Source organism: Pelodiscus sinensis, chromosome 12, assembly GCF_049634645.1.
Source record: "Pelodiscus sinensis isolate JC-2024 chromosome 12, ASM4963464v1, whole genome shotgun sequence".
Lineage (NCBI taxonomy): Eukaryota > Metazoa > Chordata > Testudines > Trionychidae > Pelodiscus > Pelodiscus sinensis.
In genome coordinates, this window is record NC_134722.1 from 48,065,438 (window position 1) to 48,078,436 (window position 12,999).

The 12,999-nt window shown below is 68.2% G+C and overlaps 1 protein-coding gene across 3 annotated transcripts in view; it reads left to right on the forward strand.

The window, feature by feature from the left end:
• The window catches only part of WDR59 (WD repeat domain 59), a 38,511-nt gene that overhangs the window by 10,362 nt on the left and 15,150 nt on the right, over positions 1 to 12,999 (forward strand). For all 3 annotated transcript variants that reach the window (XM_075940671.1, XM_075940669.1, XM_075940670.1), the window contains exons 4-18: positions 1,154 to 1,239; positions 1,846 to 1,926; positions 2,586 to 2,623; positions 3,453 to 3,541; positions 3,896 to 4,012; positions 4,299 to 4,376; positions 4,966 to 5,122; positions 5,522 to 5,601; positions 6,264 to 6,396; positions 6,921 to 7,042; positions 7,232 to 7,396; positions 8,083 to 8,178; positions 8,957 to 9,113; positions 10,101 to 10,170; positions 10,359 to 10,512. In XM_075940671.1, coding sequence (XP_075796786.1) covers positions 1,154 to 1,239; positions 1,846 to 1,926; positions 2,586 to 2,623; positions 3,453 to 3,541; positions 3,896 to 4,012; positions 4,299 to 4,376; positions 4,966 to 5,122; positions 5,522 to 5,601; positions 6,264 to 6,396; positions 6,921 to 7,042; positions 7,232 to 7,396; positions 8,083 to 8,178; positions 8,957 to 9,113; positions 10,101 to 10,170; positions 10,359 to 10,512 — 1,623 coding nt within the window. The remainder of the gene's footprint in view (positions 1 to 1,153; positions 1,240 to 1,845; positions 1,927 to 2,585; positions 2,624 to 3,452; positions 3,542 to 3,895; positions 4,013 to 4,298; positions 4,377 to 4,965; positions 5,123 to 5,521; positions 5,602 to 6,263; positions 6,397 to 6,920; positions 7,043 to 7,231; positions 7,397 to 8,082; positions 8,179 to 8,956; positions 9,114 to 10,100; positions 10,171 to 10,358; positions 10,513 to 12,999) is intronic.

The following is a 12,999-nucleotide window of genomic DNA, read 5'->3' on the forward strand; positions in this document are numbered from 1 at the left end:
TGGCCCTTGGCCTCCGAAGGCCAGCGGGGCTCAGCGGGGCAGAAGCCCTGCCCATGTGGGGGGCTGCACCGCGGCCCCACCCGCCATTGCTGGTAAAGTGGCAGCACATCCCCTCCCCTGCAGCGTGGGGGCTACCCAGCACGGAGGCAGGAACGCTGCAGTCCCTGCCCTGGCACCCCGTGAAGTCTCCCGTGGTTGTCAGGGCTCCTTGGAGACCGCGGGGCTGCCCTGCCTGTGGCTGTGCACGAGGGGCGAGACGCTGCCACGGACGTGGGCGCAGGTCCCGTGGCAGGGCGGTTCGCCCAGGGTCGCTGGAGCGGGACGTATTGCTTGGGCCCCGCCTGTTCCAGGGCTCCTCTTATTCCCCCCTCCGCCCCCGGGGAGTCTCAGCCCTTCCTCCCCGGGGGGCGAAGGGACCTGCGGCCTGGCCATTCGCTAGGAGCAGCCCTGCCGCCCGCCAGCAGGAGCTGACAGCCTCGCGTGGGGGCTGCTGGCCCCATCCTGCCGCTTCCGCCCCACGTGAGGCCGCAGCCGAGGTGGAGCGGCCCGGCCCGGCCCGGCCCTGGCAGAAGGGGGCTGGAACCTCCCCATCCCCGTCTGAGCAGTGAGACCGGCGGGTGACGCAGGCGTCCATCCCTGCTAGTTAGGAGGCGCGGCAGGGCACGGCCGTCGCTCTCTGGGGCCGGGGCAGGAGGCCAGAGACTCCAGCTGAGGTCCTGAGGTGACCCCGACCCCTCTGCAGAGATGCCCAGGCCAAGTTCCAGGGTTAACGGGATTCCAGTGCCTCCCCGATGCCTTCCCCTGGCCGTGGGCTTCCCCCGTCCAAAGCCGCGTGTGGCCTTGCCATGCGGGGGGGGCAGGGAAGTGTCGTGGCCCCGCTTGCCCCAGGCTTTGTGCTGTTGGGGGGCCTCTCGTCCACCCGATCCCGGGTCACCCTGGTCCGAAGGGGGAGGGGTTTCTGAGCAGGCTCGGGGAGCCGGGAGTGCGCTGGAGCCAGGGCATCGGCCCAGCGTGGCTGGCTCATGAGGCTCCCACCCTTCCCTCCCAGGCGGAGCAGAGCGTGGCCGCGGGGAGGGGGGGGCCCTAGGACGAGGGGGGGGCCCAGCACTGCTCTGGGGCCTCCCTGTGCCTCATTGCCTCCCTCTCCTGGCAGAGCAACCAGCGCGTGGACCTGTACAAGTGGAGGGACGGGGCTGGGGAAGTGGGCACGTCGCTGCAGGGACACACGCGGGTCATCAGGTAGGCGACCGCAGAACCCGGCCCCTCCGGGGGGACGCGGGGGACCAGAGTCAGCACAGCCCCGTGGCTTGGAGAACCTAGCCTCCCTTGGCCCGCGCCCGACCTGGAGCCTGCCCTTCCCTGGCTGCAGCAGGCACCGCTGGTCCCGCTGGCCTGGTGGGGGGCGACGCGTCTCCGGCGGCAGGGGTTCCGCGCCATCGAGGGAGCAGGGCGCGGCGGGCTGTGCGCTGAGCCCTGCCGGGCGGGGCTGCCCTGGATGGCTGAGCCAGCTGCACGTCGCCCGGCAGGCAGGGGAGCGCCGCGGGGGCGGGGCTCGTGCTCTCGCGCCGGGCCGGGGCCGACGCCAGCGTCTCTCCCTTGCGTACGGCCTGCGGCGGGGGAACGTTGCCAGCTCTGTCTGCCTGCGCAGCACGGGCTGCTGGGGAGGCCGGGTGGAAGAGCTGCTACAGTGCCCCTCTGCGGGGCGGGGGGGGTGTGGAAAGACGTGAGCCCGGCGGAGCGCCGTGTCCACGCCGGGGCTCCTGGGAGGGCGGGGGTTGCCCCAGGGAAGCGCCCGTGTGAGGGCTGCAGGTGACAGTGGGCATCCCTGTGGCTTGGCTGTTGCAGCGATTTGGACTGGGCGGTGTTCGAGCCGGATCTGCTGGTCACCAGCTCTGTGGACACGTACATCTACGTTTGGGATATCAAGTAAGAGCGGAGCCGGCGCAGGGGGCGGGGCTTCTCGGCCCCTCACTCTCGCTCCGCTGGGCGCCGCGGAGCCCGTTCCCTCGCGCCAGGCCCGAACGCTGGGGCCACTTTACACGCGCGTCGGAGCCACGGGCCGGTGGCTCAGTCTCCCCTCGGGCGCTCGTCGCAGGGACGCTCCTCTCCAGCGCGTGGCTTCCCGTCGATGGGCGCGCAAACCGGCCACCGGCTGCCCTCGCAAGCGCCGTTAGGCCTGGTGCCGGCGCACACTCCCTTCGGGGGGGGCGCCCGCGTTCTCTCCGGGCGACGCTCCCACGCTCGTCCCGAGCCCTCGTGATGACGCCCCACCTGAGCCCCCGGGAGTCCGTTCCGAGACCCTCTTCCGGGCTCTGCCTCTTGACTCCCTGTGCCCCCGGCACGCTTGCAGGCCCGTCTTCCCCGCCGCCTGAGCCAGATGGCTGTCCTGCCCCTCCCGCACAGTGGCTGCGGAGCGCCCCGAGAGCCGGGGCCAAAAGGCACGTGGGAGTTGTGGGGGGCGGGTGTGTGACCCGGGCGAGTGGGATCCTCCAAGCCGGTTCCGTGCACCACCTGCAGAAACCAGACCCTCGCGGGGGGCTCGGCTGGCTCGCCCGAGGGACTCATGGGGTGCCGTTGTGTTTCAGGGACACCAGGAAACCGACCGTCTCGCTCTCGGCCGTGGGTAAGTGCCTGCTCCTGCCGGAGGCATTGCCTCGCCCTGCTCTGCCCAGGGTCCCAGAGACCCCGAGGGCTGGCCCTGGAGGCCCAAGGCTGGGCGGCCCAGAGGGGCAGGAAGAGGCGAGGCCCCCTCAGAATCGTCCTCGGGCCGGGGGTGGCCGCGCAGGTGGGCTGGAGGCTGGTTGGCTGTGGCGACAAGGCGGGGACTCGAGCCCGGGAGCTGAGTGCTAGTCCCGCCTCTGCCCCTGCCCCCGTCGGGGTCTCCTCCCTCTGCCCCTCCCTGCAATCCCGAATGGTGGGCAGGCGGTGGGGGCTGGGAGACAGGGCGCAGCTCGGACGGGTGCTCCGCTGTGGGGAGCCTGTGATGGGCATGCGGAGCCTCCTCCGCTCCCCCCGCCATGCTGCCGAACCCGGGCGCAGTCCTGGGCCCTCTTCCGCCTGGCTGAGCCGGCTGCCGAGCCCCGGCGACCCCCGTGTCTGTCGCGCGGTGATGGCACCTCCCAGAGGGGCGGGAGCAGGCGCAGGGTGCCGGGCGGGGGCGGGGTGCTGCTAAAGCCGAGAGATGCGCGGCTGGTACCTCCCCGCGAGGCCGTGGCCGGAGGTCTGAGACCCCCTCTGGACTCGGGCATGGAGCGCGCTGGGTCGGAGCTCCGGGTGAGCTACGCACGGGCCCCCAAGCCCTGCAGCCGTCCCTTTCCTCGCCACGGCGTTCCCGGGCCGTGTCCCGCTCGCCCGGGGCAGGTCTCGCCTCTGGCCGGGGCAGCTGCGCGAGTCCCCCTTTCTCTAGCCTGCGAGCTGTCTCGCTGACCCCTGCCCGCTGCGCTCCCCTGCAGCTGGAGCCTCCCAGGTGAAGTGGAACAAGAAGAACGCCAGCTGCTTAGCCACCAGCCACGACGGGGACGTGCGTATCTGGGACAAGCGGGTGAGCTCTTGGCGGGGCCTCGGGGATCACGGTGCCGGGCCAGCTCCTGCCTTGGTTCCCAGCCCTTCATGCTCCGTGGAAGGGGGCCATTGTGCCAGTGGCGTGTGCCAGTGGCGGGCGGGACAAGCGGCCTTCTCTGACTTACCCCCATTGAGCGGGCAGGGGCACTCGAGGGGCCAGAAGCCCAGTGCTAGGGTATTGCTGCTGCCCTTGGCAGTAACTCTTCTCTAGCCTGCCAGCCGTCGCTTGTCGTCCTCCCTGCCCAGGGCCCTGAGCGGGAGCCGGGGACGTGGGAGGGCCGGGCCGGGCTCCTGAGATGGAGCCTGGGGAGGACTAAGCCGCGTCTGGTTGCAGAAACCCGGCACCGCAGTGGAGTACCTGGCAGCGCATCTCTCTAAAATCCACGGCCTGGACTGGCACCCGGACAACGAGTACGTGCTGGCCACGTCCAGCCAGGACAACTCGGTCAGGGTGAGTGGGTGCGGGGCGCCCGGAGGGGGCGTGCCAGCGGCCCCGGATCACTGACGGGCCGTCCACTGGCTGGAGTGCCGACCTCCCCCATTCCGGCGAGTCTGCTGCCAGGCCACGCGCACGGGTCGCCCGGAGTCCCTGGGGAGGGCTGATGCTAGTGCCGGGACGCTGCTACCGATACTGTGGGGCATGCTGGCACGTGCCTGGCGCTCTGTCGGACCCGTGAGCCCCCTGCCCCGAGAGCGAAGCTCCCAGACTCACCCCCAACTTCTCTGCTTTGTTGAAGTTCTGGGATTACCGTCAGCCTCGCAAGTACCTCAACATCCTCCCCTGCCAGGTTCCTGTCTGGAAGGCCAGATACACGGTGCGTGCGAGCGGCCTGCCCTCCGCCCACAGCCATGCAGGGCACCGGGTCTCCTCTGTGAGGGCTCTCGGCCGCCGGGGGTGGGTTCCGTGGGCCGCTGCGTGTCTGCGAGGCCGAGAATTTGCTACCGCGCTGTCCTCGGCGGGGCGGTGCTGCACCGCGGGGCCTCGCAGCCTGGTGTCCCTGCGCAGGAAGGTCTGCACAGCCCCTCTCCGCCCAGCTGTTCCCTCGGGCTCTGAGACTTGCCGCCGCAGGGACGCCGAGCCCTTCCGCACCAGGCTGCACCCGCTGTCTTCTCTGGCCCCGGAGTGACCCTTTGCAGCCCTGTGCCTGCCCATGGCGTGCGTTCCGCTGCCTGCGCGCAGGCTGAGCCGAGGGGAGGGTTCTGCGGCCCCTGGGTGGGGCGAGCTGGGGGGGAGGGGTCTGCGGTCCTTGCGTGGGCCGAGCTGGGAGGGGTGTTGTGGTGGGGTGAGGAGGGCGGAAAGGGCTGGTGGGAAAGCCCTTTTGGCCTATGGCAGGGCCGGGCAGTCGTGGCAGGAGTGGGGCAGGCTCCCTGTGGTGCGGCTGAGCACTCTCTCTCTCCCCCCAGCCTTTCAGCAACGGCCTGGTGACCGTCATGGTCCCCCAGCTGCGGCGGGAGAACAGCCTGCTGCTGTGGAACACCTCCGACCTCAACACGCCCGTCCACACCTTCGTGGGCCACGACGACGTGGTGCTGGAGTTCCAGTGGCGCAAGCAGAAGGAAGGTGGGGCTGGGCGGGAGCTGCTCTCGTGCCGGGGCGTCTGCCTGCCCTCCTGGCTGCCGTACTCAGGTGCTAGCCGCCCTGCCCTCGAGCTAGCCTCTCCCTGCTTCCCATCGTGCCTTGGGACGCGGCGGCGGAAGGAGGCTGGCGTACGCCTGGCTGGCTTCCCGCACCAGAGCTGTCTCTGCAAGTGTACTAGCCACCAGCATTGCAATCTGTCCCCTGCGTGCCCAGCCACGCTCTGACCCCCTCCCATCAAGCACCGCGTGGCTAAGTGATGTGACCCCAGTCACACGGAGCCAGTGTCAGACAGACGCCCATCCCAGGAGTCCTGGCTTTCGGTCCAGCCCCCCTGCACAAGTGGGGCCGAGTCCATTGTCTGTTACTTCTCTCTCCTTCCAGGCTCCAAGGACTCCCAGCTGGTCACGTGGTCCCGCGACCAGACGCTGCGGCTGTGGCGGGTTGACGCCCAGCTGCAGAGGGTACGCGACTTGCTTTCGGCGTGGGGCTGGCGGCTGTGCCCAATTCACCCCGGTCTGCTTGTCTGGAGGACACGGGGTTTCTGGTGCCGCCCAGCCTCCTCCCCACTGCTCAGCCCCCAGGGGCGGCTCTGCACCGTGCAGTGTGTACACGCCTCTGAGTACCTACCACACACGGGTCTCCGCTCCCCCGGCGGCCCTGCCGCTGTGCCCAGGCGTGGCTCCGCGTAAGGCAGGGGGTTGCCGGGGCAGCACGCTTGTTCTGCGTGCGTCTGTTCATGCCCCCGCTGGTGTCCCCTGGCCAATCCAGGCGCTGAGTGCTGTGGGCCCAGGGGCTGTTTGTCCCAGGGCGGTCGGAGCCCCGAATCTGGCTGCGGGTCCTCAGCACAGTGTGAAGAGCCGGCTGGTGGGAGGCGGCAGAGCCAGCGCTGTTCTGGCTCGTCCCTCTGAGGGCCCATGTGGTGATACTGGAGACGCCGGGAACAAGACTCGGCTGGGCACTCGCTCCCCTGCCGGCGGCTTGGACGCCCCCCGCGGCGCATGGGAAAGGGGGTGGCAAGCTGGGTCCCCCAGCGCAGGGACGGGCAGGGGAGCGGTGAGACACGGGGGTCTGCTCCCCGGAGGGAGGTCTGCGGTCTCGACCCCTCGGCGCGTCTCCCTTTCAGCTGTGCGCCACCGATCTCCTGGACGGGGTGGAGGAGCTCATGGACGGCCTTGCTCTCCTGCCCGAGCCGGAGAAGACCCTCCACGGCCAGGACTCGGAGCCGCCGCCCAACGCCGGGCCGGGGGACGAGGAAGGTGAGCCGAGTTCTTTCCCTGCCTCGGGAGCCGGGAGCGCAGGGGCGTCGGTGCCCCGAGGAAGGGAGCAAGCCGGCCTGCTTACCGCTCCTGTGGGAGGGCCACCCACAAGCGCCCCCGAGAGCCGGCTCCTTGCCTCGGTTGCCTCCGGAGCCCGGCGCGTGTGACGTGCCCTGAAGCGGCAGGCGCGGGGCATTGGGAAGGTCAGAGCCCCAGGAGCCGGCGCTCCGCACAGACGTGGCGTAGTCGGGTCTCCTGCGCAGGCAGAACTCAGGCCTGGCTTTGTAGAGCGAAGCCAAGACTTTTGCCTCCACCTGGGGAGCAGCGGGCAGCCGGGCGGGCTCTGCAGGGCCCCGTGCTGCCGTGGTGCGTCCCGCTGGCTTTGGAGGGTTCCTGGCCCGGGGACTGAGCGGTACCCAGGGTCACGTGCTCTGGGCCCACTGCTGGGGTGACCTGTGGGCACCGGGGGCTGGGCGGGTCCCCGCAGCACCTCTCAGCCTGGGTCCGTGTCCCTCTCCCGCCAGCTGCGAAGGGAGACTTCCAGAGCTACCTGGCGGGGAGGAAGTCGGACCAGCTGGGGCTGCCGCAGACCCTGCAGCAGGAGTTTTCCCTGATCAACGTGCAGATCCGGAACGTCAACGTGGAGGTAGCAGGGGATCTCCACTGGGGCAGGGGCCGTGGGCTGGGCCGGCTCCTGCTGGGGTCGCCACGGCCGAAGGGGTCAAACCGCGCTTCCGCCGGGCTGGGCTGTTCCTGGGTTGGGGCTGGGGGACTTTCCAGGGACGTCGGTACACAGGGCAGGCGGCGTCACCGGTGGCTGCTTTTCCCCCGGCAGATGGACGCGGTGAATCGCAGCTGCACCGTGTCCGTGCACTGCGGCAGCCAGCGAGTCAAGCTGCGGGTGACGTTCCCTGTGCAGTACCCCAATAACGCCGCCCCCTCCTTCCAGTTCGCCCCCCCCACCACCATCAGCTCGGCGATGAAGGCGAAGCTGCTGAAGGTAGGGCCGGGCGCACACGGCGGGGGATGTGCAAGCCCAGGCCGGGGGCTGAGCTCTCCTCGGCCTCGGCCTCAGGGTGAGCTTGCTCTCCTCGGCCTCGGCCTCAGGGTGAGCTTGCGGGGCCCCTGGCATGTGACGTTCACCAGCATGAGCTGCCTGCACTCAGCTGCGACCCGAGCCCACTGGAGCAGGTCTGCAACAGGCCAGCCTGGCCTGGGCCTCCCAGCCATTGTCACGCGGCGAGGAGGCCACTTTCCGTAGGACCTAGAGAAAGGGCTGCAGGTGGCTCCCTGGCTGGCGTCCCTGGGCTCTCAGCGGTGCGGTCTGCCGCCACGTGCGCTGAGCGGAGGCGCGCTACGGAGCGCTATTGGCCAGGGGACTCTGCCCAGTGGGTGTCGTATCCGAGCCCCTCGCCACCTTGCTGCCCTTCCCCCCTCCGGGAGTGGGTCTGGCCCCAGCCGTGTTCACTTACTCTTGGTGCTGTGCAGCCCCAAAGCGAGGAGGCCGGCTCTGCCCCCGCGGCTCCTTCCCAATGACCTCTGTAGCGCATGGAGCCGGGGGCCGCCCATGAGGGGTTAGCCCAGGCCGGCGGCGTTAGCGGCACCCGGCTGCGGGAGGGCTCTGCTGCGCGGGGGAAGGGGAATTGCCACTGGTGTGACCCCAACGGCGTCTTGTGCCTGCTCCAGATCCTGAACGACACGTCCCTGCAGAAAGTGAAGCGGAACCAGAGCTGCCTGGAGCCCTGCCTGCGGCAGCTGGTCTCCTACCTGGACTCCGTGGTGGTAGGAGGGCTCGCTTCCTGCCTGTGCGCTGGGCCGCACCCCGCCCTCTGGGGCGAACCCTCTGTCCTCGGCGGCGGCCTGTGCTGTGCTAGTCCCCCACCCCCGGGCCTCGCCTGCTGCCCCGTCCCCTGCTTGCCCCCAGGCCTCACCTGCTGCCCCACCCCTGCTCTCGCTCCGCCCAGCCCCCATGCGTTGTGGGGTTAAATTAAGTGAATGGAGATTGCCTATCTCCTAGAGCTGGAAGGGACCTTGAAAGGTCATTGAGTCCAGTCCCACTGCCTTCTCAGCAGGGCCAAGTACCATCCTTGGCAAATTTTTGTCCCAAATGGCCTCTGCAAGGATTGAACTCACAAGCCTGGGTTTAGCAGGCCAAGGCTCAAACTGCTGAGCTATCTCTACCCCGGGGCTAGGCCACGCCCCCGGCTAAGGGTGGGTGTGGTTAGCGTGCTGGCTGGGAGGGGGCCCAGTCCTTGGCCACGCCCCCGGCTAAGGGTGGGTGTGGTTAGCGTACTGGCTGGGAGGGGGCCCGGTCCTTGGCCACGTCCCCGGCTAAGGCCCACGGGAGTCTGGCGGCGCAGCTCTGGGCCATCCTGCCCTCTGAGCGCTGGCTTCCCGCGTCGGTACAGCCGAGAGCCCCAGCTGGGGTTCAGCAGCCCTGGAAGGAGCTGGGCCGGACGGGAGCCCTGCAGGGCAATGGACCCTGGGGGCTCGCGGGCCGAGGGGCTGTGGTGTGGGGCCCCCAGGCGGGCAGGGTGACCTGGGGGCTCGTCTGTTTCAGAACCAGGAGGACAGCACCTCCAGCAACCCGTACGTGCTGCCGAGTGCCGTCACGCCGCCCCTGCCCACCTTTGCCCGGGTCTCCAACGCCTACGGCTCCTACCAGGACTCCAACATCCCCTTCCCCCGCACCTCAGGAGCCAGGTTCTGTGGCGCAGGTGGGTTAGAGCCCCGCACAAAGGGCCCGGGGCTTGGCCACGCCCCCAGCTAAGGGTGGGCGTGGTTAGCGTGCTGGCTGGGAGGGGGCCCGGGCATTGGCCACGCCCCCGGCTAAGGGTGGGTGTGGTTAGCGTGCTGGCTGGGAGAGGGCCTGGGCCTTGGCCACGCCCCCGGCTAAGGGTGGGCGTGGCTAGCGTGCTGGCTGGGAGGGGGCCTGGGCCTTGGCCACGCCCCCGGCTAAGGGTGGGCGGGGTTAGCGGGTTGGCTGGGAGGGGCTCCCAAGCCACATTGGCTCTCGCGCTGCCGCCTTGCGGAGGCAGGGGGATGCCGCTTGTGTCGGGGGCGTGGACGCAACCCCCTTCCCAGCAGCCGGCCGTGGGTGGCACAGTACCTGGCTCCCACTGAGCTCCTGGGGGGAGAGGTGTCTGCCCCGGATTGGACCTCGCGCCCAGCAGGAAGCTCCCCCGGTGCCAGCTGGCGCCTGCCCCCCGTAGCCCGTTGCTGCCGCTCAGAAGCGAGGGCCCAGTGGTGGGCACCAGGGTGGGCCGGACTAGGGTCTGCTGAAAGCTCTCGGGTCGCGGCCTGCAGCGGCGCCCTGACCCCACCCGTGGCTGCCGCTCAAGGAGCAGGAGGTGGGACCCGCCGAGCCTGTAGGGCCATGCCCTGGGCTGCTGGGGGTGCTCCCGAGCGGGCGGGGCGCAGCCGGGCCCTCCCCCCGCACACTGCTCTGTCGGCGGCTCTGCTGGCCAATTCCTGCCGCGCCCCGCTGCGGGGAGCCGAGCGCTTGGCAGGGCCTGGCCAGGCCACCTTCCCACCGCGGCACCCGCTGAGAGGCTCCCGCGGCGCTGGGCTTCAGGGAGACCAGAGGAAAGCCAGCCGGGGGTGTTCACGGGCGGGGCTCACACCCCTCCCCCCAGTACCGTGCGGTCGGGGCGGCAGTGACTGCCCGGGTCGGCCGCTCTCCGGAGCTGGTCCTGTCTCCACAGGCTACCTGGTGTATTTCACGCGGCCCATGACGATGCACCGCGCTGTCTCTCCGACGGAGCCCACGCCCAGGTGAGCCTGCCCCGGAGCTGTGCCTGGGCAGCCCCGCCCGGCCGAGCCGCTGGCCGTCAGTCCCTCCCGCCTGGCTCTCCCTGGTCCGCGGGCAGCCCCGCCCGGCCGAGCCGCTGGCCGTCAGTCCCTCCCGCCTGGCTCTCCCTGGTCTGCGGGCAGCCCTGAAAGCTGCTTCTCTTGCCTGGCAGATCTCTGTCCGCTCTGTCGGCCTATCACAGCGGCCTGATCACGCCCATGAAGATGCGCACGGAGACCACGGCCAACCTGCGCCTGTACGGGGGCAGCCCCACCCGCAGCGAGAAGGAGCAGGTCTCCATCAGCTCCTTCTACTACAAGGAGAGGGTAAGGGCCGGCCTGGCGCACGAGTGGCTGGGCAGCGTCCTTCTGCCCAGGCGCAGCCGCCCTGAGCCGTCCCTGGCGCCTGGGTGGAGGGTCTCTGCCCCCGCCTCCAGGGCAGCGAGTGGGGTGGGCCCGGTGCCCATGCTCCAGCACTGTCAGGGCCCTGCGGCACCGGCTCCCCCAGGGTCGGGCTGGGTGTCGCTTCTGTGTGCCCCCCGCCCCCTCACCTGATCTGTGCCTGCGCTCCCTCGCTGGCTGCAAGCGAGCAGCACGGCCCCAAGCCCCGTTCCCACCCGGTGTCCCCAGCTCTTCGCAGTCTGCCTGGGACTTCCCTGGTTTGTCAGCTTTCCCTTTGCGCTCGCGGGTTGCTTGTGGAAACGTGTCCGGGCACCGCTGAGCCGAGCCCTTACGCTGGGGCTTCTCTCCGCCTCCTGGGAGGGGCGCTGTGCGGAGACCCACGCAGGCAATGCGGCAGCTGGACCGTTCGTTCGTTCTTAACTGTAGCGTTTCAGCCTGCCAGTAAGGGGGACTGGGCGGCTGCTTCTCCCGCGGGAAACCGTCTTGCTCACCAACGGGCAGGGTGGGTCCGAACGGAGACTGGAACGAACCCCCCTCGCAGCAGGTCCCCTTTCTTCTTGTTAAACAAACCGCGCTGCGGTGACCAGCTCCTCAAGCGGCATTTCACACGTGCAGCTGGCTGGTTTCTCTGTAGCCAGGGAAGGAACCTGCTTATTTCAGGGCAGCCCACAGAATTCCTTGAGCTGTGGCGAGGTGGAAGGACCGGGGCTTAAGCTCATGAAAAAGAGAGTCCCTGAAATGACCGAGACTGAGCTGTGCCAAAAGTCCTGTGTCCAGAGGAGCAGCCTCTGAGTGTTGTGCGGGTTGAGCCCTGAACAGGTTTTGTGTTAAATTCAGGGTTCGTTTAAATTAGGTTTCCTTTTTAAAAAGAAAAAATTATTTAATAAAAAAAAAATCCAATTAAATAAAACTGATTTTCTTTAAACAAAATCAGTTTTGCCCACCCCTCCGGCAGAGAGCAGCCAAGGTAAATTTCTGCCAAATCCATGAATATTTCAGAAGAATAACTAGATGTTTAAACTGCAAATGCCCCACAGGCATATCCGCAGCAATTGCTCCCAGAGGGGTAGCTGGAGCCACCACAAAATGAAATCGATCCATTGCCAGACAGAAAATACACTCGACTTGTCCTGGAGAGGCAGCTAAGCTGCTGAGATCTCCCTGGACGGCCGAATGAAAACGGAGCGTGAGTCTCTGAGAATGAATGTGCCCTCCCACCCTCTACCCTAGAAAGGTGTCTCGGGATTACTGGCCAGGAAGAAGGAGAAGTTGGCTTTCTAGCAGGCAGTTTCATCTGCCACCAGGGTTTCACAAACACGCTTGGGGTCAGTGGAGAGGTTTGTGAGGTTCTAGTTCGTTGGAGGCCGCTAGGGACTCGCTTATTTGGAGTGAACTTCGCAATAAACTGCTATTCCAAAGGGCCCTTCCTCCCCGTGGAAAGAGGCTCACGGGGACGGCGGAACAGCACGCCTGTTACTTTGAATCAACGGGCTTGTTCAAAAGCTGCGGGACAGCCGTTCCGGAGTATCCCAACGTAGCGCCGCTGTCTAGGGGCGCCCTGGGGCTCCTCGCAGCCCGCGCTGTGCAAACGCAAACAGCACAGAACCGGGCAGTCCCGTTGGTGCGACGGCTCTGCCCCCATGGTTCTCCTTGCAAGGCGGGCAGGAGATCGGTGTCCAGAGGAGGAAGTCGTGCTCGGGCGCGGGTGCAGAGCTGCCTCCTCCCCCAGCCAGAGACCAGCCCCGTCGTCGTCTTGCCCGAGGGGTTGCGTGCGAGAAGCGTCCCTCCCCCCACCCCGGTAATAAGACTGCGGGTGCGTTTTCCCGGTTCCCCTGGAATCCGTAATCTTGTTACTCGGCTCTCGCGGGCTGGTGTCAAAGCATCAGACTCGGTGCCTCCCCGCGGGCAGACCTGAACATCACGCGCCCTGCGATCGAGATCTCCGCCCAAGGAGAGTCCTGCCTCCAGGGTCGCTGCCTGGCCCCGTGGGCCGGCTGGAGATCTGTAGAGCAAGGCCCGGGCCAGACGCGGGATTGCTGTGCGGCCTCCCAGCGGTGCCTTCAACAGATGGAAGAAGCTTCCCCGCGGTGAAACAGGGGGCCGGTTGTACCCCTGGCAGCTCTGGCTGGAAGGGCAGGGGTCCCCCTCCTTCTCCGATCCGTTTGGACTGTGCCTGGCTCCTGAGCAAGGGGCTGCGTTTGTTCGGACGCGCCCAAGGCCGCTGGGAATAGTCAGGGCTAAGCATTTGTGATCCAGGTTTTTCGTCGCTTGTCTGGTGCGAGGCCGGGACGATTCGGCGGCTCCAATTGGAATGCAAAAGGGAAGGAAGAATTGAGAGAGGGGAGAATTGTATTGGCTCTTCTCTGAGCCCCTCCCCGTGGTCCCTGATCTGGCCCAGGATCACACCCTGCC